The sequence below is a fragment of the Vavraia culicis genome (assembly GCF_000192795.1).
Source record: "Vavraia culicis subsp. floridensis unplaced genomic scaffold supercont1.5, whole genome shotgun sequence".
Classification (NCBI taxonomy): domain Eukaryota; kingdom Fungi; phylum Microsporidia; family Pleistophoridae; genus Vavraia; species Vavraia culicis.
Window position 1 is genome coordinate 61301 of NW_007360608.1, and position 26721 is coordinate 88021.

The window sequence follows — 26721 nt, forward strand, 5'->3', positions numbered from 1 at the left end:
GAACATACGGTAAAGATGTCCAGAGTACGCTCTTATAAACGCTTAATAGATCAAAGTATTCAGTGGTAATAGCTCGCTTGATAGAAATAAGAACGATAGATACAACTGCCATGATAAACAACCGATTATAATCCAAAGGATTAACATTATCGGTGAAAAGTATCACAGCTGAATATAACACATGTGGTAGTCTAAAATTACGTTTTTGAACAACGACATAATTGTGATCACTCCTGTTCATCACGTGATACGCAATAATTTACGTGCAAAATTATCAACGTAAATTCTTCATAAATATTACTCTGTGATATGAAGTTATCATATTATTGCATATTTTGTACAAAACATGTTCTACTACGTTATCGCCTCTCGCAGATCGTGATACTTTCTTAGTGTTGCAACGTTTTTTTCTCATAATCGGTAGTACTACCTAATTAAAAATAGATTAAATGCAATGCTTCTGTAATATAACCTATATTCAGGCAAATACTCGTTGATGACAGTTTTTTCTATTTTATCTTTACTTGTCAGCTCAGCTATAGCTTTTTACTTCATTTTTCTTCCCTTCGATGCTGTATCTTCACTATTTGTTTTATCGTTTTGCTCTCTGCACACTGTCTGCCTGCCGTTGCTACAAATTTGATAACTGATGTCTATAAATCAATTTCTTACAACCAACTATCTATCTATGAATTAGTTACTTGTCTTATAAATATTGTTTCATGGATACACCTTCTTGAAATTACTAATCTAGGTATGTTGATAACATATTCCTAACTTACCTATTATATGTGAATTAAGTACTTGTTCCTGTTCTATTTCTACTTTCTTATCAATTTGCCTTTCCTTCCTCCACATCATTGACTCTCCTTTTTAACATTAAAATTTCCTTTCCCTTTAAAATGCTGATCCCTATCAATAGGAATACACACGATCCGTTTTACAGGTACAAAATGCCTCAGCTCATAACAAAACAGCAGGGAAAATCAAAGAATGTTAAAACTGTACTCGTAAACATCGGGCAAATAAGTAATGCTCTCAAAAGGAAAGAGGTGCTACTACAGCAATTTATACTGTACGAGTTATCGGTGAACAGCATGGCAAAGGACAGCATGTTCATGCTAAAGGGAGATTACGCAGCATCGGAGATACAGGACATAGTTTATGAATTTATTGGGTTGTTGGTTCAATGTAAGGAATGTGATAATCCGGAGACTGAAATGGGAGTAGAGGGCGATGAAGTGTCTCTGTGTTGCTATGCGTGCGGATGTAGAAGAGTGGTAGAGAGCAATCATAGGATAATGAACTACGTGAGGAAAAATCCTGAGGTGGCGGAGTACAAGTGCTATGGAGAGTATGATGATAGGAATGAGGGGGTGCATGATGAAGATAAATCCGTTCAAAAAGATGAAGATGCCCTTTCGCTTGAGCATGACGTGTTGCAAAGTCTCAACGAGAATTTTTCATCGTTCTACATGAGCCACCTTCCGTTAAAGCACAGAATAATTAAAGCGTCCTTTAACACTTTGATAAATGATCGCGGAAGGCTGAACGTTTATGAAAAGGTCTTCAGACAGGACGAGGAAGCCTTAACACTCTTTTTCGAGAATCTGGAAGTATACCTGGTAGAGAATGACAAAATCAAAGAAATGAAAGTCATCTTAGATAGCCTACCGTTCTTGGATGGGGCCGATTTCAATTATTTCAAGAAAAAAAGCAAGGTGGTTGATAAGAAAGCCAGCGTGCGGATAAGAAATACATTGTTGAACTATATCAACTACAAATAGAACGTTGAACAGGAACACGTAATTAAATGTTGAAGTATGCACGCAAAAATAACTGAAAAACGGACCGACTGTTGTGCGGAGCCGCGAGCATTGGCGTTGTAAACAAGCGGTATGAATAACAAATGATGTCTTTCATGCGTTTTAAAACTTCTTTCGATGTTTGATCGTAATTCCTGTGGTATTTTCGTATTATAGGCTGAATGTGTTCGTGTAAATTTGATGACAGCTTTTAGAGTCAAAATACACGTTCAACAACCTAATATTACCGTTTTAGCTTACGTCCTGTACTATCGAGTGACTTTGTTGCTATCATTTCATTGATCAAAAATATTTTAACCAATTGATTCTCAACTTTAAGAAGCTCGCTCTTCATTCATGCATTCCATTCTTCTATTTATACTTTTAGCTGTAAACGCATGAAAATATGTCAAATTAGCATTTCTTTACTAAAACTACGTTTATTTGTCTCCAAATACCATCGAAAAAAGCATAAAAAGGGAATTTGTTCACTAAGACAGGCATTTGTATAAATTACGTATTATGTGGCTTAGTTTTTACTTATACCATGCTCGTTACCATTCGTAATAATTTCATATATTTTTCGGTATTTTTTGCTTCTTGAAGCACGGTCTTTATATCACATGTTATACCCTAGTTAAATAGTAAATTCTCATGGCAAATAAATCTTACATCTTATGATTCTCGTAGGCACTTTCATTATATCTAAGTTGCTATTCTTCTTATACCCTTTAGAAATGTTTTTAGCTCATTTTCACCGTTATAACAGCATTTATTCTGCTCAATTTGTCCAATTTATCGCCAAAATCCCTTATTTATCTTCCCGTACAACCACATCTAACAACACACTTTTCTGGTCTGCTAGAGCTCAATTCGCCCATCTCTCTTTAACTTTCATTCTCAATTTTTCTTCCCCTTTACTCCCCTAAATCCAATAATTTTCACGGGTCCCTGCAAAAAAGCAATGAACAACAGATCCGCAAGAGATAATTCGATCCAATCGATAAAAATAAACTCGGATGCAACCACTTTCACGGACAAGAAGCAGGCACGTATAGAGCTGCGTGCACTACGTGATGCTTTCTACCTCAAAACAGTTAAACCGAACGAAAACACGGAGAGCATACCACAAAACACCGTGCTAAAGCGTGTAACGGCGTATTGCACGGCAGAAAAGATCAACCTCAAGCATTTAAGCTCATTTCTACGCAACAATCCGATGTTCCAGCAGAGTGTGATCTATTTTGGCGAGTGTTTGTACACAAGTGTGGCGATTGAGAAAGGGTCGGTTGATGTATTCTTCTTTGATTACGGGGTCACGGTGTTCTGGGGTGTTTCGGAGAACGTGGAGACGAAAATTCTTAAAATCATCAAAATATCAGAGTACAACTCGTACGACACGTCGAAAATTGAAGTAGAAAATTTCCAGTACGGTATTATAGACACACAGAGTATGTTCTGCAATGATGTAATCTATCTTAACACAGAGGATTACTTTCATAAAATGATTATAAGTAATGCCATCGCACAGAGCGTGAAATTAGACTACTTCGAGAATCTGACGGACAAGACGATCGAGAGCGTTAAGGATTTGCCGGAAGAGGTGGAGAACTGGGGGAGAGTGGGCAGGAACAGGAAGGAAATATTGAAGATGGTAGGGCGGCTGCACAAGCTGCGCATCGATCTCAATCTGGTCACCAATATTTTGGATGAGCCGGAGGTGCTTTGGCACTTTCCCAGGTATTCAGAGCTGTACGAGTCGCTGAGAAGATGTCTGGAGATTAAGGCTCGTGCAGACATCCTCAATTTGCGGTGCGATGTCATACACGGCGTGCTCGAAATTCTGTCTGAGAACATCAATACCAGAAATAGCGAAAACCTTGAGAAAATGATGGTAGGCCTTATATTCGTAAGTATTGTGGTGGGGATATTTCAAATTTTAGTTTTACTGCTGAAAAGGTGATCGTATTTACCGCAAATTAATTAAATCTGCTGTTCTGCTTACGCGTGCTGTACGTTGCCGATATGTTCTCTGTTAGTGCCGATATCCGGCCATGGAGTGCCCAAATTATGTCGTATTCTGATCGCACGTATCACTTCGTTGTACGAACACTCTAATCTAAGTTTTCAGATGGATGGTCAAGAGAGTGAGACGATGCTTGCTACCTTTGCATGCCCGCAACGTATTCGTTTGTACCTAGTAATAAACTATATTCTGCTATATCATGGACCGTACAAAATGTTGCTAATTTTTGAGCAGAGATGGTTCATTGCAGTTAATGTGAAGAGTCATTCAACAACCGTGAACGTTAAACTCTGCATTATAACCAAGCCAAGTGCTGTTTTTTGCTTTAAAGTACGTTTTTTATCCTCTCATAACACCACATCTAGATAGTATACTAATCTGATCTTCTGGCAGTATCTTCTCCACCTTTTATTACTTGCCCGAGAAACGAACATGTTTGAGATGTCTGCTCTGGTTCAAGCGTAGTATTTACAGGCTATGAATCATTAACGGTGTGTAATCCATTGTTTAACACCATTCTACACAACAACGATAATTGCACGGTTATAAATCGTGTCTGAGCTGCAACAATCAAAGATGATTAAACGTACTACGCCACCAACACATGAATAGCCAGTAAAATTTGTTCATTGTACACCGATAACTTACATTCGTAAACACAATAGTTCCTTTATTTACTACCATTCCTCCACCAGCGATGCGCCATGTTCCTCGCGTCATATCCATTGACACGTTAGTAACCTCAAAGTAGCCCCAATCGCCTACACAGCCCTTTCTTCTTTGCTCTCCTTTTGTTACCTCCTCCTCTCTCAACATCATCACCCCGCTTTCCCAACACTTTCGTGCGTTCAGTTTTTCTGCTGTTAACGAAATAAAGACTAATCACAAAAACTACACCGATCACCAGCAATATCAAACCAAATATGGTCAGCACGTACGAATAATGCAAGCCAGACTCTCCTCCCTTTTCACATAGACTCTTATCCTTCTTCCTACACGACATGCACTCCTTAACCCGTTCGTAAAAACGTGTTTTTTCCGTGATAATGTGTCTGATGAGCTCATGTGACCATTTCCTTTTGATCACTTTTGTATCAAAATCATTAAATCTTTTGCATGCACCTTCGTTTGTATTTCTACATACCTTTGCTACGGTGTCACAGTCCAAATTGGCGAAGTTTTGCATATGTGGTGGAAGGGGAGGCTGCTTCGTACATTTAAAAGGTAAATAGACACACTCAATATTATAAACATGTTGGTTGGCCACAGCACTGGTAGAGCTAATTCAGCTAGACGTTGAGAAAGTGTGGAACGAAATGAACAAAGCCAATATTCCATATTTCTTCCAAAAGTGCAGTAAATTGCCAATACTATTGATATTTCTTTTTTTACCTCATTTACTTCATGCGGCAGGTGTTCTGCTAATTAGATGCGCTATTTGCGTTTGTATGACACAACAAAATTTTATTATCTATGAAATTGTGCTTCTTTACCTTAATATGTCAAGTTTTGCCAGCTATTTCCACTTTTTTTAGATCTTTTGGTAGAAGTTCAAGAAAGTGTCTATTAAAGTGCAGATTTATGACGGGATGCACTCGTACGCATATAAAGCTCACGATGAGCAACACGTATATTCTACTGGGCAAACCATCTTTTTGGTATGGTGGGCCTAGTCGACGTAATGAGGTGTAAACACCGCGGTAAATAAACTTGCTCGTCTCCCTTGTACCATTTTTTTCATGAAAGCACATCGAATTGTAACAGCACGCACTCCGTCTAACACCTGCTAACTATGATGTTTTGTACGTTAGCACTTATTCCGGCCTGTTAAGCCTTTTTTGCGGTTCTTGTACCGGTCGGTACCGTCATTTACATTGCGACCGAATGTTGAAACAAAGCCACTCCTTGTATGCAACAATCCTTTGTATGAGTAGCTGACAAAATAATAATTAAACATCGGTAAAGCGTTCATATGCAAGAAGTGATGACATTCTCACGCATTTTTCATACCAAAGTAGCTGCTGTTTATTCTTTAATTTGACCGTTATTCCGATTAATAAACACGTGTGGGGTACGCACAGAATTACCGATCACCACAAGGCTGCGGTGTCGTCCTACGCGGTTCGCTGGCAGTATTTCACCTAATTTACTGAGAAAAAGAACGAAATGAAACAGAAATGCATTCAAATTGAGATGAAAATACGGTATAAGAGTTTTTCAGTTGTTGAAAACAACATCAAGAACAGCCTTGTACCGCGAACTATCATAAATATTTTACATCATGTGATGATGAGCTGAACTGTACCATTCCTTTAGTGATATAATACGCCTATACCACGAATAAATCATTCATTCTCAACTCAGCATACAGAAAGCAATTTGTAAAAAAATAAACTGAGCCCTTTGCCATGTCAGACCTCAAACACCTGGTAGAAAATAAAGAATACCAAAAGATTTTGGAATTGGAGGGCGACCAGTACGATAGATTCAAAGTTACGTGCCTGATACACCTTGAAAAGTACCGTGAAGCGCTGATTTTGATTAAAAAGATGGAAAAGCGGCAGGCAACACCGCAAGACGAGATGGGGGACAGGATGAGCAAGATGCAGATCGGAATGGGTACAAATGAGGACACGAGGTACGAAAAGGCGTACGCACTATACAAGTTAAGGAAGTACAAGAAGAGTCTCTCGGTTCTCAAGCGAATGGAGAGCTCAGAGCGGGTAAACGTTCTGCTGTCACAGATTTATTATTTCCTTCGCTCGTACAGAAAGGCGTACAATACGCTCTCGCAGTGTAAATATGAGAAAGAGAGGGACGTAAATTTATGTGCAATGGACTCGCTGAGCAGAATATCGTTTAGAAGGAAGGAGGATGATGCGCAGATACATCGTGTAGAGTTACGGCCTGGGCATTTAGCGGGCCAAATGGCGTATAACAGCAGCTTTGAGGACTATCGCTTTTATGATCCAGACAGTTATGTGCACAAGTACAAAAACATGTCGAACGGATACATTCAGGAACAAATCGCTAATCTTATAGGATGCGTGGATGTGGACAAATTGTCAAAAAGGAAGAGAGAAATTGCGGAGTATAACGCAAACAACGATGCTAATTTTAAGAAACATCTGCTGCACAGGAACAGGGAAATTTTCAGGAAATTGCTGCTATGCAGCGATAGAAATGTTTTGACCAGCGCTTATGTTGAGGATGTGCACTTAATGAGGTTTCTGAAATATGTGCAGATGGGCATCAACGAGCGGGTCAGCGAGGAGGAGCTTAATTCTGTGAAAAAAATGGCTGGGATGAGTGCAGAACGCGATAATTAAATTTTGGCTATGAATTTTTCAAAGTTGACCGTGTTGCGAGGATAAACGAAAAGTGAGTGAGTACACGCACTGCAATGATTTTTGCGTCTTTGACCTGCCACACGGTAAATACCTGCGAATCAGGTACAATCCTACAGACAAAAATAACTAAACCGTTTAATTCCATCCATAGAACGTCTCCTTGCCATTCACTTAATTTTGTTTTTGAGATTTTCAAGGATCTCTTCACTCAGGGGCACAAAGAGTGGCCGCACATTCTCACCGATGCTGTGCTCGTCAAGTATCTGCAGCTCATCACCAATCGTTCTCGGCTCAATTGCGCACATTTGGTGCAAATCTGCACATATATTCGGTATAAACGGCTCAAACAGGTCGGCAAGCAGCGCAATCACAGAAAACACAAGCGCAAACGAGTCGTTCTTCGCTTCTTTCTCAACTTTGTGATCAAAGGCCTTCTGCAGAAAATTATTGCACACCATGCACATCTCCGAGAGCACGGTCAGTCCCTTCTTCATTTTAATATGGCACATCACATCCTTGTACTCCGACAACAAATCGTTAATTTTCTTCACAAACTCTTGTCTTGTACTGCTGTTCAGCACGCCCTTGAAGTGCACCCTTCCGTCCATCCCGTTCTTTATAAACTTCAAAACGCGGTTACACAAATTTCCAAAATTGTTTTGCAGGTCAGCAATGCTGTTCAAAAAATCTGTGAGCGAAAAGTTTGAATCCTTGCTTTCAGGCCTGATCTTCACGAGATAGTATCGCCACAGATCGCACACGCCGTACTCATTGTGCAACAAATCTGACCCAAAAATACCGATCTGTTTGCTCTTACTGAACTTCTTGTTCTCAAACATGAGATACTCGGTGACACTCATCTTGTTGGCCACCAAATCAAGAATGGCCGGCAGTATAATCGTGTGGAACGGTGCATTGTCCTTTCCCATGAACTGCACCAGCTCATACGATCGAAACTCGTCTTCCAGCTCTTTCAGGCTCTCAAACTCTTTGTTTTCAGATCTTTCAACGTGTATCTTAAAGAACGAGAGGTACCCTATCACGGCATCAAACCACACGTAGAACACCTTGTTCATTCCTGGTACAGGAACACCCCATTTGAGGTCCCGAGTGATGCACCGCTTGTGCAAGTCTTTCTCGAGCCACTGCAATGCAATTTCACGTGCATTCTTTGACCATCCAGGCGAGTTTTTCTCGTACTTCAGCCTGAGATCACCCGCTAACTCATTCAATTTTATGAACAAATGCCTTGTATCTCTGAGCTGCGGTCTTTCCCCACAAATAGCACACTCTGGATCGATAATATCCTCTGTTTTGAGCAAAATACCACACGCATCGCACTGGTCGCCTTGCACACCGTAACACTTGCACTTGCTGCACGTACCCGTCAAGTATCGATCGGCCAGAAACATCTCACATCTGCTGCAGTAGTACTGCTGCATTACGTCCTCCTCAATTCTATCGCCAATCTTATGAAAAACGTCCTGCACCACTTTCGAGTGCACGGCATTGCTCGTCTGTCCAAAATAATCGAACTCAATGCAGAACCAGTCGAACACATCGGTCATTATCTGCCTGTTGCACTTAACCACCTCCTCACAGGTCGTGTTGTCCTTTCGTGCACGTATCTCGGTGGCGGTGCCATAATCATCAGTTCCGCTCACGAACACCACCTTCTCGCCGCTTTTTCTGCAAAACCGTGCGTAAACATCTGCTGAGAGCACGCATCCTATTATGTTGCCCAGATGCGGTGAATTGTTCACGTAGGGCAGTGCGGCTGTAATTACTTTTTTTCTTGTGCTTGACATTGAGGGGATAAAAAACGTTCAATAAATTCTGTGGTTGGTCTGCAAATTAATTTTGCTGAGTTACAAGCCCAGCACAAAGGTGAGCTATGGCCGATAACTGTTATTACCACGTGAGCGGGGATAGACAAGCGTACTTTGTAAAAAATAATATTTTGGTGCGATTTATCAAACACACTCTCAAAAATTGTATTTATTCGTAATTAGCGTTCTTATGGAAATGCCTTTGATAAAACTGTTTTTATGACAGGCAATCCGGAATTGCTCTTATAACTACGTTTGTAATCAGCGGTTTGCCTACAATACAGGATGATAAAACAGCCCTCCATTTCTTTCTCTGCAAGTCGCTCATTCCCCATCCTACACACAGCAATCAATGGACACAACCCTCTTCATTTTTCATTGTTCCACCCCCATGGTTAGGGCCACGAAAGGAACATACATCAAAACTGAGATGTCCATAAAGGAAATAATAATGTTCATAAATGAGACTGACAATGTTGTCATTGAGGAGATAAAGGACAATGCTGTGTTTATACAGCCCAATAAGATAGATATGCTGAAGTTAAAAATAGAGAACTGTCTAAATAGTACATATAAGCATATAGAACAGCAGTAGATAGCTCATAGTACAATTGTAACTAAATTTTTGTTAGTTTGATGATGTTCTGGTTGCAAGAAGATGCGCTCGTAACCTTAATATGTAGCTGAGCTGCATCAGCTTGTTCAGTATTTTTATGGTACGCTTGTTTCGTTATTTACTACCTTTTGATACATCGTACGCCCTCATTATCTTATCTATTCCTGTAGAGCTTTGCAAGCGCAGCACTTTTTAGATCTTTGTTCATTTTTTCAGCAAAACTCATTTAATACACCTCCTCACACATCAACCACAGAGAAATAACAATTTCCTATGCGATAGGTCGATGAACATGCACGAGGAACGAAACAATTAGCGATAAAGCGTGTCGCTTTTATTTATTCCAACAATGTGTTTCACATTAAGATGTTCATAGACATTAAACGAGACACTCACGTACTTTTGCTCTTTTACGCCTCCTACACACGATCAAGAACGTAAAAAACGAAATAATAGTTGGTTTACGAATTGACCACCATTAGAATGGATTAGCTGGTAACAGCTCATAAAGTAAACCTGTAAGAGTTACTTAAAGGTAATTTAACGTGCTAAAAGTAAATGAAACATTGAATGTGCTTGAGGCAGTTTTATTTCATGCTGTCATGGTGAATAAAAGTGTTGTTGCTTGAGAAGATAATTCTACTTAATGTTTGCATCGGGTAGTGCATTTAGCAGAACAAATTTTTTTCATAGCAGGAGAAATCGTAAAAATTTAACAGATTAAATTACACACCCCACCAATGAAATGCACAGTCTGTCAAATCTTGCTAGAAGACGATTTCAAACAGCATTACGCATCGGAATACCACATTTACAATCTGAAACGGAAGAACAACGGCCTGTTGCCAACAAGTACAATAACAAAGGAGGAAGTAATTGAAGAAGAGCTGTATACATGCGGTAACTGCAGCAAGCAATTCATCAAGCTGGGCCGGTTTAATCAGCATGTCAACGATTGCAATAGGAACAAGCAGGTACCGGCACAAGACGGTGCCGAAACAGATGAACAGAATGTAATTTATTATAGCGATGATTTTGATGATGAGCCGTATCTGTACTTGCCGAGCGGAACGGTGTTGGGCAATAAAAAGTATTTGCGAATTTTTAAGCAAAACGATAAGAGCGAGTACAAAGAGAGGGGAACAGTTGTGGTCTATGATAAGAGTGTGGTTGTTGTGCCGGAGCAGAGCAAGCGAAACGAGATTAAGATCAGTTTAGGTATGAATAGGATTAGTAGGTTTAAGATGCAATTCTCGCACTAGGGTGAACTGAGCGTGAGAAAATGCATGTCTTTGCTCCCTGTGGTAGGTCTGTGTTACGATCAAGCAATGATGAACAGGTCTATCATTAATTGCTTGAGAAGATGATTTATTTTTGGGGTAAGAGCAGCATTTTAGCAGTTAATGATAGACCTGTTCATGTTTGTTGAGTCGTTTCTTTCATTAAAAAAAGTTTATTTCAAGCATTGCTCTCCACAGTAAATATTATCTGCCTCCGATTTGTTACGGTTAAAACCTTTACAATTTAAAATAGATCACATCGTTCGTAAACATAGATCGGTGATGAGCTATCTTATGGTATCTACGCGGAGGTAAGAGCAGCCATCAATTTCTGGTACATTAGTGCACTTCTATTGCATCACAGCAATATCTTTGCTTCTGCAGGAGTGTGACCGTACTTTATCCATTTTTGTGCGCTAAGGATGTTCCATTATAAATATTTGAATGTGGCAGAAGATCAATCTTTATTACCATGTTTGCTGCACCACACCTCGTTAATATGCTGCCATGATCCGTACCGTGTGTGTTGATGATGCCCTTCTATTCCTGCACCACACCTCGTTAATATGCTGCCATGATCCGTACCGTGTGTGTTAATGATGCCCTTCTATTCCTGCACCCTGTGTTGAACGTTCTATCGCATTTTAAAAACGTACCTTTGGTGCATGCAACAAACGAATCATCAAATATTTTGATCCTACGATGATTTACATGAGGTAGCAGAGTATTATCTATTGATTGTGCTGCCTGCAACAAATGCTAAGCGCTAAATATGTAATTGTGGTGCTGAAGTATATTAAATATATTTTACCTACCTCAGTTCTGAGCGCTTCTTCCCTTTTTGAACCGTACGTATGCATCCTTGAAGTGGAGCGGATACTTTGCACAGCAGACACGCTATCCAATACACGTGTGGTGAATGAACACGCTTTTTGAATGCCTGTACTCATAAAATATTGACACAGACAGCGCTGTTCTACGGTACGTACAGACGGTAAAGAAAAGGTTTGTTTTTTTATCAGTGCTGTACTTATTTATCACTCCAACAAGCGCGCAGCACCAATCTGCTGAATATTACGGACATTTCAGCACAAAATTGCGCCATAAAAATACGATTTCGGTGAAAATCGCAAAATTAAAATTCGTGTAGAACGGTGCAAAATCTATCGTTATAGAAGGATGATAATTGCTTTGTGCTAAAAATACGTTTATTTTCTCCTCACACATTAAAAATATAATAATGTAACAAAAGTGCTTGGCCACCACAAATTTTTATTTGCTTGCTCGCTTCCATTCCCCTAAGGGTAAGAACGATGGAATTGCTGGAGTGCAAATTTTTGAGATAGGGAATAATACGAGCGGTAGAGGATTTATTTCACCACGTGCATGTATCCGTAGAACGCAGCAATCGAGGTAGTGTAATGCACGTGTTTCTTTCCGTATCAAGAAATGTAATTAAAGGGCCTGACACTCAACGAGTATTAAAGGAAAAATGGACTGCTGCACACGTTCCGACCAGAAGATGGCTTTGTTTTGGTGATGTGTGCTCGGTGATAAATAAACGATTGTTAATGAGCAAGCCGTGCACCGCCTGCAACAAGACAAGACGGACCAACACTTCTCATTCGTTAACAAGCTGTTCACTATGGCGTGCTGCAGTGCTCTTCCTTTATTCGCGCCGTCTATCACTCTTATCATTGTTGTTTCACATTTATTTATAAAACAAGAAAAAAGGGGGCTTGTAAGAAAAAATGGCAGATCAAAGTTTTCCAATCTTCGAAATCGACAATCTTAGGGACATAATATCAGCTGTTTCGTACATATTCCTGGTTGTGCCCGCGCTGGCCGGTGCAGGACGTGGTCTAAAAGATTCGGCGCCTGGTATTTCGAGCGCTGCCGAAATAAAAATAGAATTTACATCGGTAATGGCAGCCCTATGCTTCCTGACCACGCCCGTCATATACATGCTCATCATCTTCTTCGTCTTTAAGAACAAGGAAATAGCAACGTTCAAGGATGCGCTCGTCAAGCTTTCGTGCTGCGTGATAACCGGGTGGGGGTGCTACTTTACGGCGTACACGATTGGATCTATGGCTAAGCACGTTCTTGTTACCAAGGTGAAAGAGAAAAAGTTCTCAGGGCAGTTTTATCTCGTGTTTGTGTTCGTTGAGTTCGTTGGGCTGTTTGCTCTGATCGTGTCGCTCATATTCTTGGGTGAGATTAAGGAAGGTGGTGGGAAGTAGGATGGTTGGTTGCTTGACCAATGCGATGACGTGACAATTAAAATTTTTGCACGTTAGCTTGCTCATTTTTGGTTGAGTGCGTGTTTTGATGCTTTGCTGCGGTAAAACCGGGCATCTGGTGTGTAACACTATCTACCAGAGCAGAACTGCAAGTGCAGGCTCTCACAGTCTTGACATTTGCATTCCAGATCAATGCTGCTTCACACGAACGGCTTTCTCGCAATTCGGCCAAAAAGCAAATTTTTGCAAATTGCCGCGCAATCAGGATGAGGAAAACGGTCTCCCTGTTTCGACCTGAGCGCTCATAATTACTGTTTCTGATATTTGCCGGGCTTACCCCTGCGTTCGGCTTTGAAGTGTGCATTGGTGTGCCAGTTTGGCAGTGTTGCCGATATAAGCACCGTTCTTCCACCAATATAGTCCTTTATTAAAAACTCGCCTGCATACAACCAAACAGCATCACCTTGGTATGCTTCAGTCCTGTCTACGCTGATATTTTAAGATACTTTTCCAAAACATTTACCATTTCAGGAGAATCGTACCATAAGAGGGGTAAAGGCGAGCAAACCATCACACGCTAACATTTCCTTTACAAAACTTTTACAACGCAGAACATCGAACATTTGCACCATTCTGCTGCCACATCTACCCCTGGCAAACATGAAAATACCATAAAATATCCATCACACAGCCAAAAGTGAAAATATTTTAATTCAAACGGTGATGAATAATTTATTGATTTTGTTGCACCTGATGGCTTTATCTAGCAATACTGCACTTCTTGAGTTGATGGATTACTAACAGATCTCATCCACAAGATTTGCATTATGCTTGAAACATGGGCTGTGTGAGCAACGTGTTTTATCCTCCTACGATAGAAAAAGATGAGGAACTAAACAATTTACCGAGGAATCGTGCACTCGTTCCGATGACTACAAGGAATAAGCAGAACTAAAGTGTTAAAAACACGATAAACTATGAGAAGCGTAGTGAAATACAATAAATTATTATACCAAAACCTTTTCAGTTCTTCTCTTACCAGAAGTACGTTTACTTATCCTCTCACACAGCAACACCTAAACAACATGCCTTTCAGGTCCGCTAAAACTGATCATGACCACAGGCTGTCGGTTCAGATTATCTTGCTTCTTGTGTTCTAGGGATTAGCTGTAGGACCACAGCAAGAAACCAACCAAGGATCGCGTTATACAGTGCAACAGCGTTAGCTCTAGCACAGTGTTCGTTGTACTCAGTCTCAATGGTGATTCATTCGTATTCATGAGCACAAAACCATTTCCCAATTTACGGCGTGTTAAACTGACCGTGCAGTGGGAGGATGGCTGGTTTATCGTTGAAGTTTTGGTGTTCGTAGTTTTAACAGGCAAATTTATTTTTACAACATGTTACGTACAAACCTTCCAGTGGCGGTTGCTCATAGCAACAAATCCGTTTAACATATAAATACTACTTTATTGACAATCTACGGTTACATTATTATTTTTTCTGATCTTTTCTATGTTTTCACAGCTCAACTCTCCAACCATCAGCTTACTCAGATATTTACAGTCAATAGGAAGAGCTGCTGCTGCAACTTCATTTACGCTATAATCCATGTAATTATCGTCCAGCAGTATTCTTTTGATGTTGCCTGCGCCCTTTTCGAACATACTGCTCACGTTGAGCTCAACAATCTTGTGCTCACACAGACAAATGATAAGTCCCAGCATGCGTGTGAACGGGCAGGGAATGTGCATTTTGAAGCCGAACAGTGTTGGTATCGTTGACTCCATCATGGCTATCTTCTCGGGCATGTACCCTTTTCTGATCCGTGATGGCATAACAATATCATTCGATTTACAGGCAACCGCGATAAGCCCAACAAGAAACTCATCAGAGAAAATGTCCAGCTTTTCTCTCGCTTTTGAACCGTGATCATCAGGCTGCATATCGTTCTCCATATTTTCTGTGTCTTTGTAATTCTTTTCTATTTTTCTGAAAAACACCGTGGCCGTGCTGATCACACTCACCTTTACGCCGTATTCCTCACACACCTTAATAATTCGTTTTATCACGGTTTTGCCGTTCATTCAAAGGGTTTGTAAATTCGGGAATTAAGAAGTTTTAGGAAAAAGTAAAATGCACGTAGTTGAGACAAGGAGCTGTGCTACAGACAAAAACGTAACGGATGTACTGATCATAGCGTTTGAAAACAAATGTGCTGGTGCGATCTCTCACAATGAACTGCAATTACCATTAAATAACGAATTGAGCTATGTGAGCGAACTGCTGTATGGAATGTACCAGGTAAGGCGCTCTACATGCCGCAGTTTTATATCAACAAATTCGCTGACAACAAAGCAGAATCTTGGGCGGGACCTGTCTCTGGTAAACAAATAAAATCGTAAGAAAAATAAAAACGAAAGACTTGAGCGTACGATACAAAACTGTGCTTCTCTCATTATATAGGTGCTGATATGTCAGTATACGTGCAGTCAGTCACTTTTATCCGCTACTCCGGAGTATATCCTGGAAACGGGCCTTAGAACATGGTTAGCATGCAACCACGTCGAGAATAACCCGTAAATAACACGCCTCTGATGATGAAAAAGCTGAGAATGACTGTAAAGTCTGCAAACAATAAAAATTTAAATCATATGCGGTGAGAGCACCGCACTCCAAAAATTAGCAAGAACTTGCCTCGTATCCAGCACACGGAAATCTTGAGTAAAAGCCAAAAGATTTAAACGATTGTGCCAGGAGAAAATTCTTGGGGTATAATTTTTTGAATTTGGATAAAAAAATTTGATGTTCAGCTTATGGAACTAAAAGTCGTGTGGCAAGGCCGTTTAACCACTTGCGCAGGAAAAACGTGCATTGCATGTTATTTTTGTTTCTGTGACAATCGCATGACAACGTGCATGGTACGTCTTTCCTGCGCGAGTGATTGAATCATATATCAGCGCTATGAGCTTGGTAACTGGGTTACATGTAGAAAACGTACCTTTATCCATCAGCAAACCCTGCAAGAGGGAAGGTTAGTTCTATCCTCTTACAGAATAACCGAATAGCAGTACGGAGTGTGTATCAGGCATTGTATTTTCACAAAAGTGCTCAGCTAAAACGGAAAAACTGGGAGTACATATGACGGGTAGAGATACATTCAATGATAGGCTCATCTGTCCATGAATATTACGCTATCATTCATTGCTCTGTTTTCTTCTTTCAACCGCTGCTATCTGTGGTACATTAAATCTAACGTCAATCTCTGGTTCAGAGGTTTCACAGTACGCAAATTTGGAAATAACAAAATTTCTCGTAACACCCACGAGAAGCACCTTTTTACCAAAAATAATTTTTTTGTCGTCCAGCACATACCACTACACATAACCAAGCACACGTTCCTAGATGGTACCGTATGCGGTCATGTACCTCTTCAGGTCATAAGATGCAAACATAAACATACGCTTCCTGGCAGCAGTGTTCCCCGGTTTATTACCAATACCTTGACTTAAGAGCTAGCATCGCAGACAACAAAGCAACGAGCAGGCACATCAACCAAAAATCGCCACATTTAAAGTTAATTTGGTTTAATTAAAAACGGACACTACAGCTCTTCATGAGAAATACTCCTCTGCTTCTTATCCCTTCCCTTCCTGTCACCAAAATTGGCAACGCCCAAGCTCGCCAGCTTTTCTTGCATGCCCCTCAATACCTTTTCATAGTCAAGAATGCTGTCGTTGCTATTATCGATAAGCGGACCAGCATCCTTCAAGAGCCCCATGAGCTTCTCCATTCCCTTTCTCGCATCAAAATTTACCTCTTCCCACGAGGAAACGGCGTTGTCTCCGCCATCAGATGAGAGCTTTACAAGATGCGGAATGTCCTGCACGTATTTTGTTCTGCGGGACATTTCGCCGAATGCATCCCTTTGCTGTACATCATACTCGTGCTTATCTTTACTTGTCATTCCAACCAAGTCTTTGAAAAAATCAATGCCATTCACTCCAGCAAGCAAAACATTTTTTGTGATTTGGTCCAACCCTGTTTCCTCAACAAAAGCAGCAGCCTTCTTCGCCTTCTCCCTGGTGAGTGCCGCTTTGGCAGCTTTCTTCTCTGCTTCAAGCCTCTCTTTTTCCTTCGCTTCGTTCATTTCTCTTGTTGCTTTGTCTCTTCTCAACGCTGAGATCAAGTGCATCAGCTCAGACTTCTGATTCACAATATCACGGTACGTGACCTGAATCGTCTTTCCATGTTCTTTATACCAGTCCTTCACTTTCTTGTAGGTTGACTCTACGGCCTTGTGAATCTCAGGCTCCTTCTTCTTCAGTGCCTCAACCTCTTTAAACTGGTTGCGAAGCGCAGCATGCGCCATCTCAAGCTCTTTCGGATCGTAGTCTTTGCCCACACGTACGTAGTTGTCCACGAAATCGTTGTACTGATCGAGTGTAAGATCGCTGACATCCTGTTCTATCCTGCTTCTCAGATCTTTGTACGTGTTCACAATGGGATGGTCATACAAAATCTTGCTGTGCTTGCCCAAAATACTACTTGACCTTTCGTACAATTCTACCTCGTGCATGATATCCTTGTACATCTTGGTGCTGACGGGCACACTTGTTGCTCTGTAAACTCGATCATCCCTTATCTTGTACTGTTCGTAGTAATTGCCACTTGTCCCGTAATACGTCACAAATTCTCTATTCTTGATTTCTAGCGTTTTGAAGAACTGCTTCACAAGATTAAGCTGCATAGAAATGCCGTTGCACACCACGTCAACGTGTTTCAACAGATCACCAGCCGTTACGCTTTTATCGTCTATGGCCCCCAGCATGCTGTTCACAAGATTCTCCTCAAATGCCACCACTGCATCGCGGTGCCTATCACAATACTCGTCCAATTTCCTGTATAATTCTTCAAGATGGAACTCCTGGCTTGTCAGCACACCAAGCTGCTTACCAGACGAGTTATAGATGAGGATTTCTATTCTAACATAGGTCGGTGCACGCTTTTGCACCACATGTATCATTTCCTCAGCGATCTCTTCCACGAGAAAGTAATATTCCGGCCTCTTCTCGCCATCATCGAACGGGTAATAGCCGACTTCTACAGGTTCAAGGCTCCTTTTCTCAGTTCTGAACTTGTTGTAAGCCTTTTCAACGAAGCCCCGTATGAATTCGTACATAATCTTTTTGATAGCAACATCCGATATTAGCTCTGTCTCATGGACAAACACCAATTTGAGAGCATCCCCACCGTTCACATCCTTCTTTTTCTGCACCTCAGACTTGCTCTCTGCTTCTGCTCCCTGCTTCTTGTCCTCACCTTTAGACGCGTCGCTCGTCGGCTTCGCTTTCTGATCTCCCCCCACAATGTCAGTCGCGTAGAAGCAAAACACGCCCTTCTCTCCACCTGTGCTGATCGTCAACACGTACCTCTTTGTAATAATGCCCTTGACATAGCCATCCAATGCCAAGACGAGGGTTTTGGGAAGAATGTGCTTCAATTTCAGACCGACATTGACGAATGCCTGCACTGCGTCCTTTGCTATTTTCTTGACTTCGTTATCGTCCACAACCAAATTGACGTGGCAGTTTTCAGGCATTTTGAGCGAAGCCAAAATAACAGAAAACAACGTAACATTATCAACTGGGGATTTAAAAAGCGACATATACAACCTGCTATCGTCCATCCGCAGTGCATGGCTCCCTTTGGCCAGTTCAGCATCCTTCCGACCGAGCAGCTTCCAAAAATGGTTAATCGTTAGGTGGCTCTCAGCCTTTAAGACAAATTTTTTACGCCTCATGCTGAGACCGACATTGCGCTGCTCTTCAAAGCTGGGCAATATCTTGTCGCCTATCTTTTTGGCAGGATATATACGAAGCTTGTCCTGGTAAACAAGTGTTCGCAGTTCCACCGCCATTGCAAGCGGAAACATCAACAGAAATACGTTCATTTTGGTGGGGCTCAATTTTTTTGAATATGTTCGAAAATCGGCCAATCATTTTTTTACAAATGTAGATTAATCACAGCGGTGGAATTGAAGTAGCGTGTTCTTAGCTCTGAAAGGTCTTTTCGCAGTAAAAGACATATCTAAATGAGGAATGTTTTGTAACGGAAGAGATTGCACCTTTGATATCCGGGCATCTAATGCTCAGCAAATGACAACGGTCACGTGCATATCACGTATTACGTGCTTCTGATCCATGGCTTACAACCAAACCGTAATTGTCAGAACGAATATTTTGTACTAAAACATGTTTAGTCATAGAGAAGCAAACTTATTTACTGTCATAGATAGGCCGAACCATTGCAGCACCTGTCTTTAATAGCGCACTGTGATGGTGCTAATATGTTTTATTGGTAGAATACGTGAAGAATGCGCTCACTGAAAAGGCTTTTGTCCGCAATCATACATACTAAGTAACCATACCTGATAGCCTCAATCCCAGGGAACGCAATAACCGTTTTAATACGTTTTAAACTCAGTTAAATATGAGTAATTATGTTGTTCATGATATAAATCAAATCAATAAGTTCAACACATTACACTAATACACATATTTTTTATTTTAGACCTAATCATTTTTTAATTACCACACGGTGTATTTCTGTTTTGGTACAAAACAGTAATTTATATTCTAAAATTGTAAGTAATTTGTGCACAGGTACCGTCACAATTTCATTTTGATCAAATACTTCTTTAACAATTCTTTCAATTTGTTCATTTACTCTATATCAACTCTAAATATGCGATGTGTGTTACTGTTAAGTCTAATTTTTATTTTACTCACTCATCAATTGTACGGTCCACGTGCTTGGAAGGTACTTTACATCCACCACGTAGCATTCGCTCATAGTAAATATTACATCATACCCTTGGAAAGCCAATTACGGAAGAATTAATTTTGCTTCCATTCAACAATTGTCCTATCAGGTAGGCATAGCTGCAATTTTCAATTCTTTTAAACATTTTTAGTTCTCATCATGTAGTAAATATGGAACAGCTTTACATTATAAACCGTTGTATGCCGAGGTGCAGCCAAGTATTCATCCGAAACCGGAAATATTTGGTACATTTAATTATCTGAATTAACTACAACTCATTTTTAGATAGCTTCCCATAAATAAGAAGATAACCCAGGATGCGTTATTGTTCAGCTTAAACACAGCACGTTACTTCCTGCTATCAACACCAAATAAAGATTTTTGCATGCCAACACGTCTTTCATTGCCAATATATCCATCTTTTATTCAACAAGCCTTCAATGCCAGTGTACCATGGTTGATCAATAATCTAAGGGATCTAACAATATATTCGTGCTGTACGCCTCAGAAACAACCTTCTCTCAATTATACATCGTGATCCTTTACTCACTCGTATCCGCTAACAGCTCCCAAATCTTTGAGTACATAACACGTATGGCCGTTATATCGCAAAAAATTTGACCCCACTGATATGAACGTATTAATATCAATTATATCACTTGTAGCGGCATTGGAGCTGCGAACGCTGGTGTATCTCAACAAACTCTACGTGCACCCGGCAAAACAAACAAATAATAAGATATATCGCGGTTACGAGATCGAACGGAACGTAGGCCTGGGCGTACGGCTAAAACAATTCGTTCTTCGGCCTGAGCACCATTTAACAGTTAACGATTTTTGGAGAGTTCTCGGCAAAAGTAGCGAGCAACTTACAAATAAGAACCATATATTGCGGTTGATGGATGACAACCTGCGAATACGACCATTTCACACACCGATAGATAGTGTTACCATCTTTTCCATTATTTTGGATGCGCTTAACCTACCTGAGGGCTGCCACATTTTTTTGGTCGTTGATGATCTCGATATCAAGGAAATAGCACAGAGTGCCGTTCAAGCGTTCACCAACGTGAACTTGAAGCTGCAATACATTCTGCCCAAGACTCTCGTTCTAGCGCTCGATGAGTTGGTGAAAAAGAGGATCAAAAAGAGGTACCTGTTGGTGATCGACACCAGCGGGAAAAGGAGCGTTTTTTCGTTTTATACGACCAATAAGGGCAAGAAGGGCCGGAAAGCAGGAAAAGAAAATGACCAAAACTCGAAGATTGCCGGCAAAAACGAGAGAAAGGCTGACAGCAAATCAAAGGAAGACGAAATATTAAATTGGAACGAAGGATATACAATCAAATTTGCGTTTGCCCACGAAACAGAGATAATATCGGATATCACGATCACAAACATGATATACGAGTTCATACGAAAGACCGTGGAAGATGCCTACAACAAGTTCAGGACTAAAGATAGGAACCTAGAGCCGGTCGAGATGGGCTACTATCCCTTCGACTACGATAGAAAAAGACCGGATTATTATTTTTATGCCGAAGACATCCTAATGGATATGCTGCAGCCAATACAAACAGGAGCAAAAAGCTACACAAGAACAGAAGTTCTTATTCACAACTCGAACGGTGCCTCGATTGCGGTGCTAACCTTTCAGGAATTCGATCTCAATGATCTGCATCGTAAGCTCAACCGTTACCGTGATAAAAACAACACAACGATGTCATCGTTTGAAGACAACCTTGTAAATAAAATGTTGGAAATTATGAACGATAGAAAGATAGCGCCCAAAAATCTGCTAAAGCATATCGATGTGATATGCCATGGCATGGCAATGGAGCTCAGCTTTGTTAAAGAGTATTTTTCGGTGCTAAAGGTAAAAACCAGACATTTCTTGTCTCGCTACGGCTCGGGAGGCAACCACTACCATCCATCAAAAGTAAAGGATGATAGGGTTTATGAGGTGAATAGCATTCCTGGGGTAAACACAGAGGAATATGAGAAGATAATGTATGAGATCAAAGTGTATGAAACAGCAAAGAAACTTGCAAATAGTAGCGAAAAGATACAATCGGATCATCCATTGGTCAAAGAATACGAGGAGTTGAAAGAAAAGATTTCAAGGAGTGATCCGAATCTGACATTCGATGAGTACCGTGATTTTGCTAAGAATTATGAGCAAATTGCGTACAAATATGATACAAGAAGCCTTAAAGCGGCGCATGCAGGTCTGCTCGAACAGCTTCGAGAGATTGAGATGCTGAAGAACGAGGAGCCTAAACTGTATAGAGCCGTTGAGCATCTCTATGAAGGGATCAAGAAATGGCATGAGGGACTCGGTGATATAACTGAAACGACCTGTTACGAGCTTATAAAACAGCGGCACAGGCTGAAAGAGTCGCTAGAGGCAGCGAGAGAGGGTAGAGCTGTGGATGAGATCGACAGTAAAATGGATACAGAGATATCGCATGAGGAGAGGAAACCAGAAAGCGTGCCACCTGACCAATACATCACAAAAAGAACAACGATGCCGAAAAAAAAACGGGCAAAATACGTTCATGTGTTCAAAAATCTTATTTATCGGTTCTCAAGACTTTTGGGCATCGCGAAGCGTAGATCCGATAGAGTGCGGCAAAGGGACGTCTTTGAAGAGATACCGAACAAAACAAGACTCGAACGAGTCATTCCTCGATCTATTGATCCATCTTTCGGTAGCAAACACCAATACTTGGATGATTCTGAAGAAATAGAAAATGAGAAGAGGTACGAAGAATACGAGCAAAGGGGGTATGTCCACGAGGAGCTGTGAAATTTTATTAAATTCTCGTTTTTATGAAACACTGGACCGGTACAATGCATACCTAGCATTATTCCTGTGCAGCACAGATTTGTGCACTTCATAATTTGTACCGATTCAGGTGCTAAAACAATCTTTTAGCGAGTAAGTACGTACTGAGCCATGAAATACCAAGAAATGAATCAAATCGTATTTTTCATCAGTTCATCGATCTAAAATGACTTTGTAGCGATGATGTTGCTGTGTGAGATGGCAGTAAACACACGAGTTTTAGTACAAAAATATTGTCAGCACGCCATGGATGTTGCCGCAAGTTTAAGGAGCTGTACGTCTGATCCAGCCCATGAAAATACTTGTAACAAAGCCTTACACCGCAAATCTCGTCTATTAAACGTGCCATGCACGGAGTTACGCTCCACAGGTTTGATTAGAACCACGAATCTATCTGATGTAAATGTGGGTGGTGCAGGTAACTTTATCAGTTATGTCCATAGCCTTTTAAATAAAGCTTTCTCAGTGCAAAAAATAGTTTATTACTGCCATAGATCCTACATAATCAAATATGCGTGTAGCTGAACAGAGCCGTGGCATTCAAGGACTCGTAATTTTACGGTTTCTTGCAATCTGCCGTTGCCGATACGACAGCACACACGATGTAATAGCTCGGTACAAAAACTTTACTGACAATTCACCGATGTAAATTTACATATACCCTTACCGTGCCGCATCGTTCCAAACACCACCCAGCCTTACCTACTTCTGTCTCATGCATCCTCATCTGAGGCCTCCTTATACTCCGGCTTCAAAGAATAGCTGTTCCTGTGATCTTTCTTATTGAGCACCGCTATCTCACCCAATATCTCCTGTATGTAGGCAACGGGCTGTCCCGAAAAGTCTGCGAGATCCTTTGCTGTCCAGCTATCAAACTTTTCAAACGCCTTAAACACCATATCCATAACTTCATTTCTCTCAAGTCTCTCCCGTTTCTGCGACTGCAGCTGTTTCTTTCGTCTTCGTGCCAGGCTCTCCAGTTCTGACACGGTGCCAAACCGGTCAGTCTTCCGACCCTCCTTCATGTAATCAATGATCTGTGTTGATGGCTGTGCAGCAGCCGACACCTCCTCCATTTTCTTGAACTCTAGGTATGCGTTGTCAAACACCGGATTCACGAACACTTCCTTCACCACCTTGCCCTCAATCCTGTCATTGCCTTTCAGCACGTACATAGGCTGGCTGATTTCGTTGAACCTGATGGTAAAGTTCAGAGGTACATCTGAGAGTGTTATGCCGATCGATACCTGTGCAGGCGCATCGCTCGTTGCCGTGCTTATGTTCAGGTATCCGATTTCTGTGTCGCTGTTGAACGACAACAGCTTTTTTGAGAGGAATGGCGGCAGCTTGGCAAGCCATACGGAGACTTCCTTGGTTTTTGTGTCCAATAGCATGGTAGCGGTAACAGGGGTACCCCCATTTATTTGATATATTGCACTGCTAAGCGTTTTAGTTTTTACCAACGAAAAAACGCTCATCATTGGCAACGATTTGATTTGACACAGCCCGAACGAACACGCTTTCATGGCCTTGTGATTGACAGAGCGCTACAAAACTAAGTCGTTCCTTCAAAATTTGAGTTTACCGCTGTTGTAGGAGATTTAATGTAGCCATTCTGGGAGTGCTGTTGTATGAAAAGGTAAACAAATAATTAACAAATCGGGCATTTGCGGAGCGTTTTGCAAATGAAGGGCGGTACTGATCTGATTTTAACAACGGTGCCAAAAATTGCAACCGCTCGTATTTTTTAAGTTTAATCTGCAGAATGCGCTTCGTACACAGGCACTGCAAATGTTCATTAGCCCGCCATTCCAAAACCAAAAATTCTCCTTCAGCAGCTTTCATCACAATGAGCAGTACGTAAAAGAGGTGAACACAGCAGTTTCACACCGTGACAAGCAACATTATCAGACCAACGCGTGTCACGACGTTTCCTAGCGGTCATATTTTACGGTGTTCGGTTAAGAAACTATGAGCGTAGTTACCGCTGCCAAGCCTGACCAGAGATATGATTTACAGCACAGATATTTGTTAGCGGTGCCATGTTTACGCTACAATTCGGTAGCAAACCGTGAACCAGGGCTGAAACACCAAGAAGATTGGAGCGTGTGATTGTGGAGCGAACCATCAATTAAACCAATTTTTACGATAAATGAATCATACGAAGGGTAACCACGCTACAGCAGCGTTGCAAGTCACCCGTTAGTACACGACTCACAAATGTTTGCTTCCACGGTACTTACTCTGAACTCAGCTATGGCCAACAGATGTTTACTTTTGAAGTATGTCTTTATTTCAGAAGCGGCTCAAAGTGGTCAAACGTGTGGAGGATCCCCAGCTCAACACTTCCATCCCCAATTTCATTGCACTGCCCTTCTATCGTGTACACAAGAACTTTTATGCCAAGCATGCGGCTGAATGCCATTATATCAACATATTCAGTATCCTTGTAGAAAGGCTCCACCGATTCTGATACGTATGCACCCACAGGCTTTGCCAGAAACGGTGCATACAGATCCTCATTCAGCTTCATCTCCGTTGAGATCAGCAGCTTCAGAAACATCGTAAGCGAGTTAAGGTCTATCATCTCAAACATGCTGTCCTTATCACGTATTTCTACGGACTCATCAATAAAGTAATCTGCACTTGAGCACTGGTAGAACTGATCCCTTTGGTCCTTTGATTCATCATCGCGTGCCTCTGCTTGCGGTGAGTTCGTGTCCGTGTTTACCGACCTTGTGCTTGCGCTCCAATCGCTTAGAAGGGCCGTGGTAGATGCACCGTTGCACGAATTGATTTGCAGGTTCACACCGATCAGACTGTCACTCGTGGTTGCATCGTGCTGCTCCATGACCATGTCATTTATATGCTGCTTGTTTGTTGCACTGCTCATCTGTTCCGCTTTCTGCTCAACAACACCGCCATTCGATTTGTTTGTCATGTTCCTGTCATTCATTCTTTTCTCATCCGCTCTCCTCGCATTTATATTTTCACCCGCCATGTTCTGTTTCTTACTACTTCGTTCATCACTCGCACATCCCATGCGATCACCTTTGCCACCATTTTCACACTTCTCGGTGCTTTTCCCATCAATTCCTTTCTTCCCATCATTATCTCCATATTTTCCTTTCCTCTCATCATTATCTCCATATTTTCCTTTCCTCTCATCATTATCTCCATATTTTCCTTTCTTCCCATCATTATCTCCACATTTTCCTTTCCTCTCATCATTTCCACTCTCATCCGCACATCTCTCATCCGCACATCTCTCATCCGCACATCTCTCATCCGCACATCTCCCATCACCACATCTCTCATCCGCACATCTCTCATCACCACTCCCTCCATTCTCATCCACCAACCCTCCACTCTCCCTAATAATCTTCCTCTCCCTCATAAACCCCATAAAATCATCATAAAAATCCTCAAACACGTACTCCTCAACACCGCCCTTCACTATCAAAGCCTTAAAATCATTCTTCACGGTAATATCATCACCGTAAAGCAGGCTCACGATTATCGATGTGTAAAAGCAGTTGCCATTGCGGGAAACTTCAGAGTACTGTGTGTATCCGTTGCGTGCGATAAGCTCGAACGTCTTTTTAAAACGTGTGTCCTCGGCCAGCGGGTGCGATTGTACTGGTTTTGTGTGCGATACGTTTGTTGGTTTTATCATTTGTTTTTTATGGGCACGGTACGGCCCGCTTTTTTATGGTGATAAATCACGAATCGTAAATTGCGTGTTGATCAGGATAATTGTAAGGTGTGGTTGAGGTTTTGTCTTTTTTTGGCGGGTGTGGAGCGGTTCCTTGCCCGATACTTTTCTACTAGAAACGTATTTCATGTCACACGCGCATCACACCCATCAAGTACACCCGGTATGGTAGCACAAGCTTGAT

The 26721-nt window shown here is 41.3% G+C and overlaps 16 protein-coding genes across 16 annotated transcripts; 9 read left to right on the forward strand and 7 right to left on the reverse strand.

Annotated features, from left to right (window-relative positions):
• Positions 1 to 902: 902 nt before the first annotated feature.
• Positions 903 to 1834, forward strand: VCUG_00453 (uncharacterized protein; the record flags this gene model as incomplete). The annotated part of the gene is made up of 1 exon (XM_008075284.1): positions 903 to 1834. One exon carries the CDS (start codon positions 903 to 905, stop codon positions 1785 to 1787), a length of 885 nt encoding a protein of 294 aa, XP_008073475.1. The 3' UTR covers positions 1788 to 1834.
• An 838-nt stretch (positions 1835 to 2672) lies between these two features.
• On the forward strand, positions 2673 to 3807 carry VCUG_00454 (uncharacterized protein). Its single transcript, XM_008075285.1, has one exon. It carries the CDS (start codon positions 2770 to 2772, stop codon positions 3766 to 3768), a length of 999 nt encoding a protein of 332 aa, XP_008073476.1. The 5' UTR covers positions 2673 to 2769; the 3' UTR covers positions 3769 to 3807.
• Positions 3808 to 4495: 688 nt separating this feature from the next.
• On the reverse strand, positions 4496 to 5017 carry VCUG_00455 (uncharacterized protein; the record flags this gene model as incomplete). The annotated part of the gene is made up of 1 exon (XM_008075286.1): positions 4496 to 5017. One exon carries the CDS (start codon positions 5015 to 5017, stop codon positions 4574 to 4576), a length of 444 nt encoding a protein of 147 aa, XP_008073477.1. The 3' UTR covers positions 4496 to 4573.
• Positions 5018 to 6239: 1222 nt separating this feature from the next.
• On the forward strand, positions 6240 to 7201 carry VCUG_00456 (uncharacterized protein; the record flags this gene model as incomplete). The annotated part of the gene is made up of 1 exon (XM_008075287.1): positions 6240 to 7201. One exon carries the CDS (start codon positions 6240 to 6242, stop codon positions 7158 to 7160), a length of 921 nt encoding a protein of 306 aa, XP_008073478.1. The 3' UTR covers positions 7161 to 7201.
• On the reverse strand, positions 6977 to 8989 carry VCUG_00457 (methionine-tRNA ligase; the record flags this gene model as incomplete). Its single annotated transcript, XM_008075288.1, has 1 exon — positions 6977 to 8989. One exon carries the CDS (start codon positions 8987 to 8989, stop codon positions 7349 to 7351), a length of 1641 nt encoding a protein of 546 aa, XP_008073479.1. The 3' UTR covers positions 6977 to 7348.
• A 412-nt stretch (positions 8990 to 9401) lies between these two features.
• Positions 9402 to 9613, forward strand: VCUG_00458 (uncharacterized protein; the record flags this gene model as incomplete). Its single annotated transcript, XM_008075289.1, has 1 exon — positions 9402 to 9613. One exon carries the CDS (start codon positions 9402 to 9404, stop codon positions 9603 to 9605), a length of 204 nt encoding a protein of 67 aa, XP_008073480.1. The 3' UTR covers positions 9606 to 9613.
• A 752-nt stretch (positions 9614 to 10365) lies between these two features.
• Positions 10366 to 11091, forward strand: VCUG_00459 (uncharacterized protein; the record flags this gene model as incomplete). Its single annotated transcript, XM_008075290.1, has 1 exon — positions 10366 to 11091. A coding segment is annotated over one exon (523 nt), but the record flags the coding sequence as incomplete, so codon positions are not given.
• Positions 11092 to 12642: 1551 nt separating this feature from the next.
• Positions 12643 to 13201, forward strand: VCUG_00460 (uncharacterized protein). Its single transcript, XM_008075291.1, has one exon. The coding sequence runs from the start codon at positions 12658 to 12660 to the stop codon at positions 13147 to 13149; it is 492 nt and encodes a 163-aa protein (XP_008073482.1). The 5' UTR covers positions 12643 to 12657; the 3' UTR covers positions 13150 to 13201.
• On the reverse strand, positions 13187 to 13513 carry VCUG_00461 (uncharacterized protein; the record flags this gene model as incomplete). The annotated part of the gene is made up of 1 exon (XM_008075292.1): positions 13187 to 13513. One exon carries the CDS (start codon positions 13511 to 13513, stop codon positions 13187 to 13189), a length of 327 nt encoding a protein of 108 aa, XP_008073483.1.
• A 1045-nt stretch (positions 13514 to 14558) lies between these two features.
• On the reverse strand, positions 14559 to 15236 carry VCUG_00462 (uncharacterized protein; the record flags this gene model as incomplete). The annotated part of the gene is made up of 1 exon (XM_008075293.1): positions 14559 to 15236. The coding sequence occupies one exon, from the start codon at positions 15234 to 15236 to the stop codon at positions 14619 to 14621; it is 618 nt and encodes a 205-aa protein (XP_008073484.1). The 3' UTR covers positions 14559 to 14618.
• A 1095-nt stretch (positions 15237 to 16331) lies between these two features.
• VCUG_00463 (uncharacterized protein) lies at positions 16332 to 16759 on the forward strand (the record flags this gene model as incomplete). The annotated part of the gene is made up of 1 exon (XM_008075294.1): positions 16332 to 16759. The coding sequence occupies one exon, from the start codon at positions 16332 to 16334 to the stop codon at positions 16659 to 16661; it is 330 nt and encodes a 109-aa protein (XP_008073485.1). The 3' UTR covers positions 16662 to 16759.
• On the reverse strand, positions 16731 to 19102 carry VCUG_00464 (uncharacterized protein; the record flags this gene model as incomplete). Its single annotated transcript, XM_008075295.1, has 1 exon — positions 16731 to 19102. The coding sequence occupies one exon, from the start codon at positions 19100 to 19102 to the stop codon at positions 16754 to 16756; it is 2349 nt and encodes a 782-aa protein (XP_008073486.1). The 3' UTR covers positions 16731 to 16753.
• A 1503-nt stretch (positions 19103 to 20605) lies between these two features.
• Positions 20606 to 22800, forward strand: VCUG_00465 (uncharacterized protein; the record flags this gene model as incomplete). Its single annotated transcript, XM_008075296.1, has 1 exon — positions 20606 to 22800. One exon carries the CDS (start codon positions 20606 to 20608, stop codon positions 22781 to 22783), a length of 2178 nt encoding a protein of 725 aa, XP_008073487.1. The 3' UTR covers positions 22784 to 22800.
• A 202-nt stretch (positions 22801 to 23002) lies between these two features.
• On the forward strand, positions 23003 to 23347 carry VCUG_00466 (uncharacterized protein; the record flags this gene model as incomplete). Its single annotated transcript, XM_008075297.1, has 1 exon — positions 23003 to 23347. The coding sequence occupies one exon, from the start codon at positions 23003 to 23005 to the stop codon at positions 23345 to 23347; it is 345 nt and encodes a 114-aa protein (XP_008073488.1).
• A 188-nt stretch (positions 23348 to 23535) lies between these two features.
• Positions 23536 to 24348, reverse strand: VCUG_00467 (uncharacterized protein; the record flags this gene model as incomplete). The annotated part of the gene is made up of 1 exon (XM_008075298.1): positions 23536 to 24348. The coding sequence occupies one exon, from the start codon at positions 24346 to 24348 to the stop codon at positions 23536 to 23538; it is 813 nt and encodes a 270-aa protein (XP_008073489.1).
• A 764-nt stretch (positions 24349 to 25112) lies between these two features.
• On the reverse strand, positions 25113 to 26498 carry VCUG_00468 (uncharacterized protein; the record flags this gene model as incomplete). The annotated part of the gene is made up of 1 exon (XM_008075299.1): positions 25113 to 26498. One exon carries the CDS (start codon positions 26496 to 26498, stop codon positions 25113 to 25115), a length of 1386 nt encoding a protein of 461 aa, XP_008073490.1.
• Between the last annotated feature and the right edge of the window lie 223 nt (positions 26499 to 26721).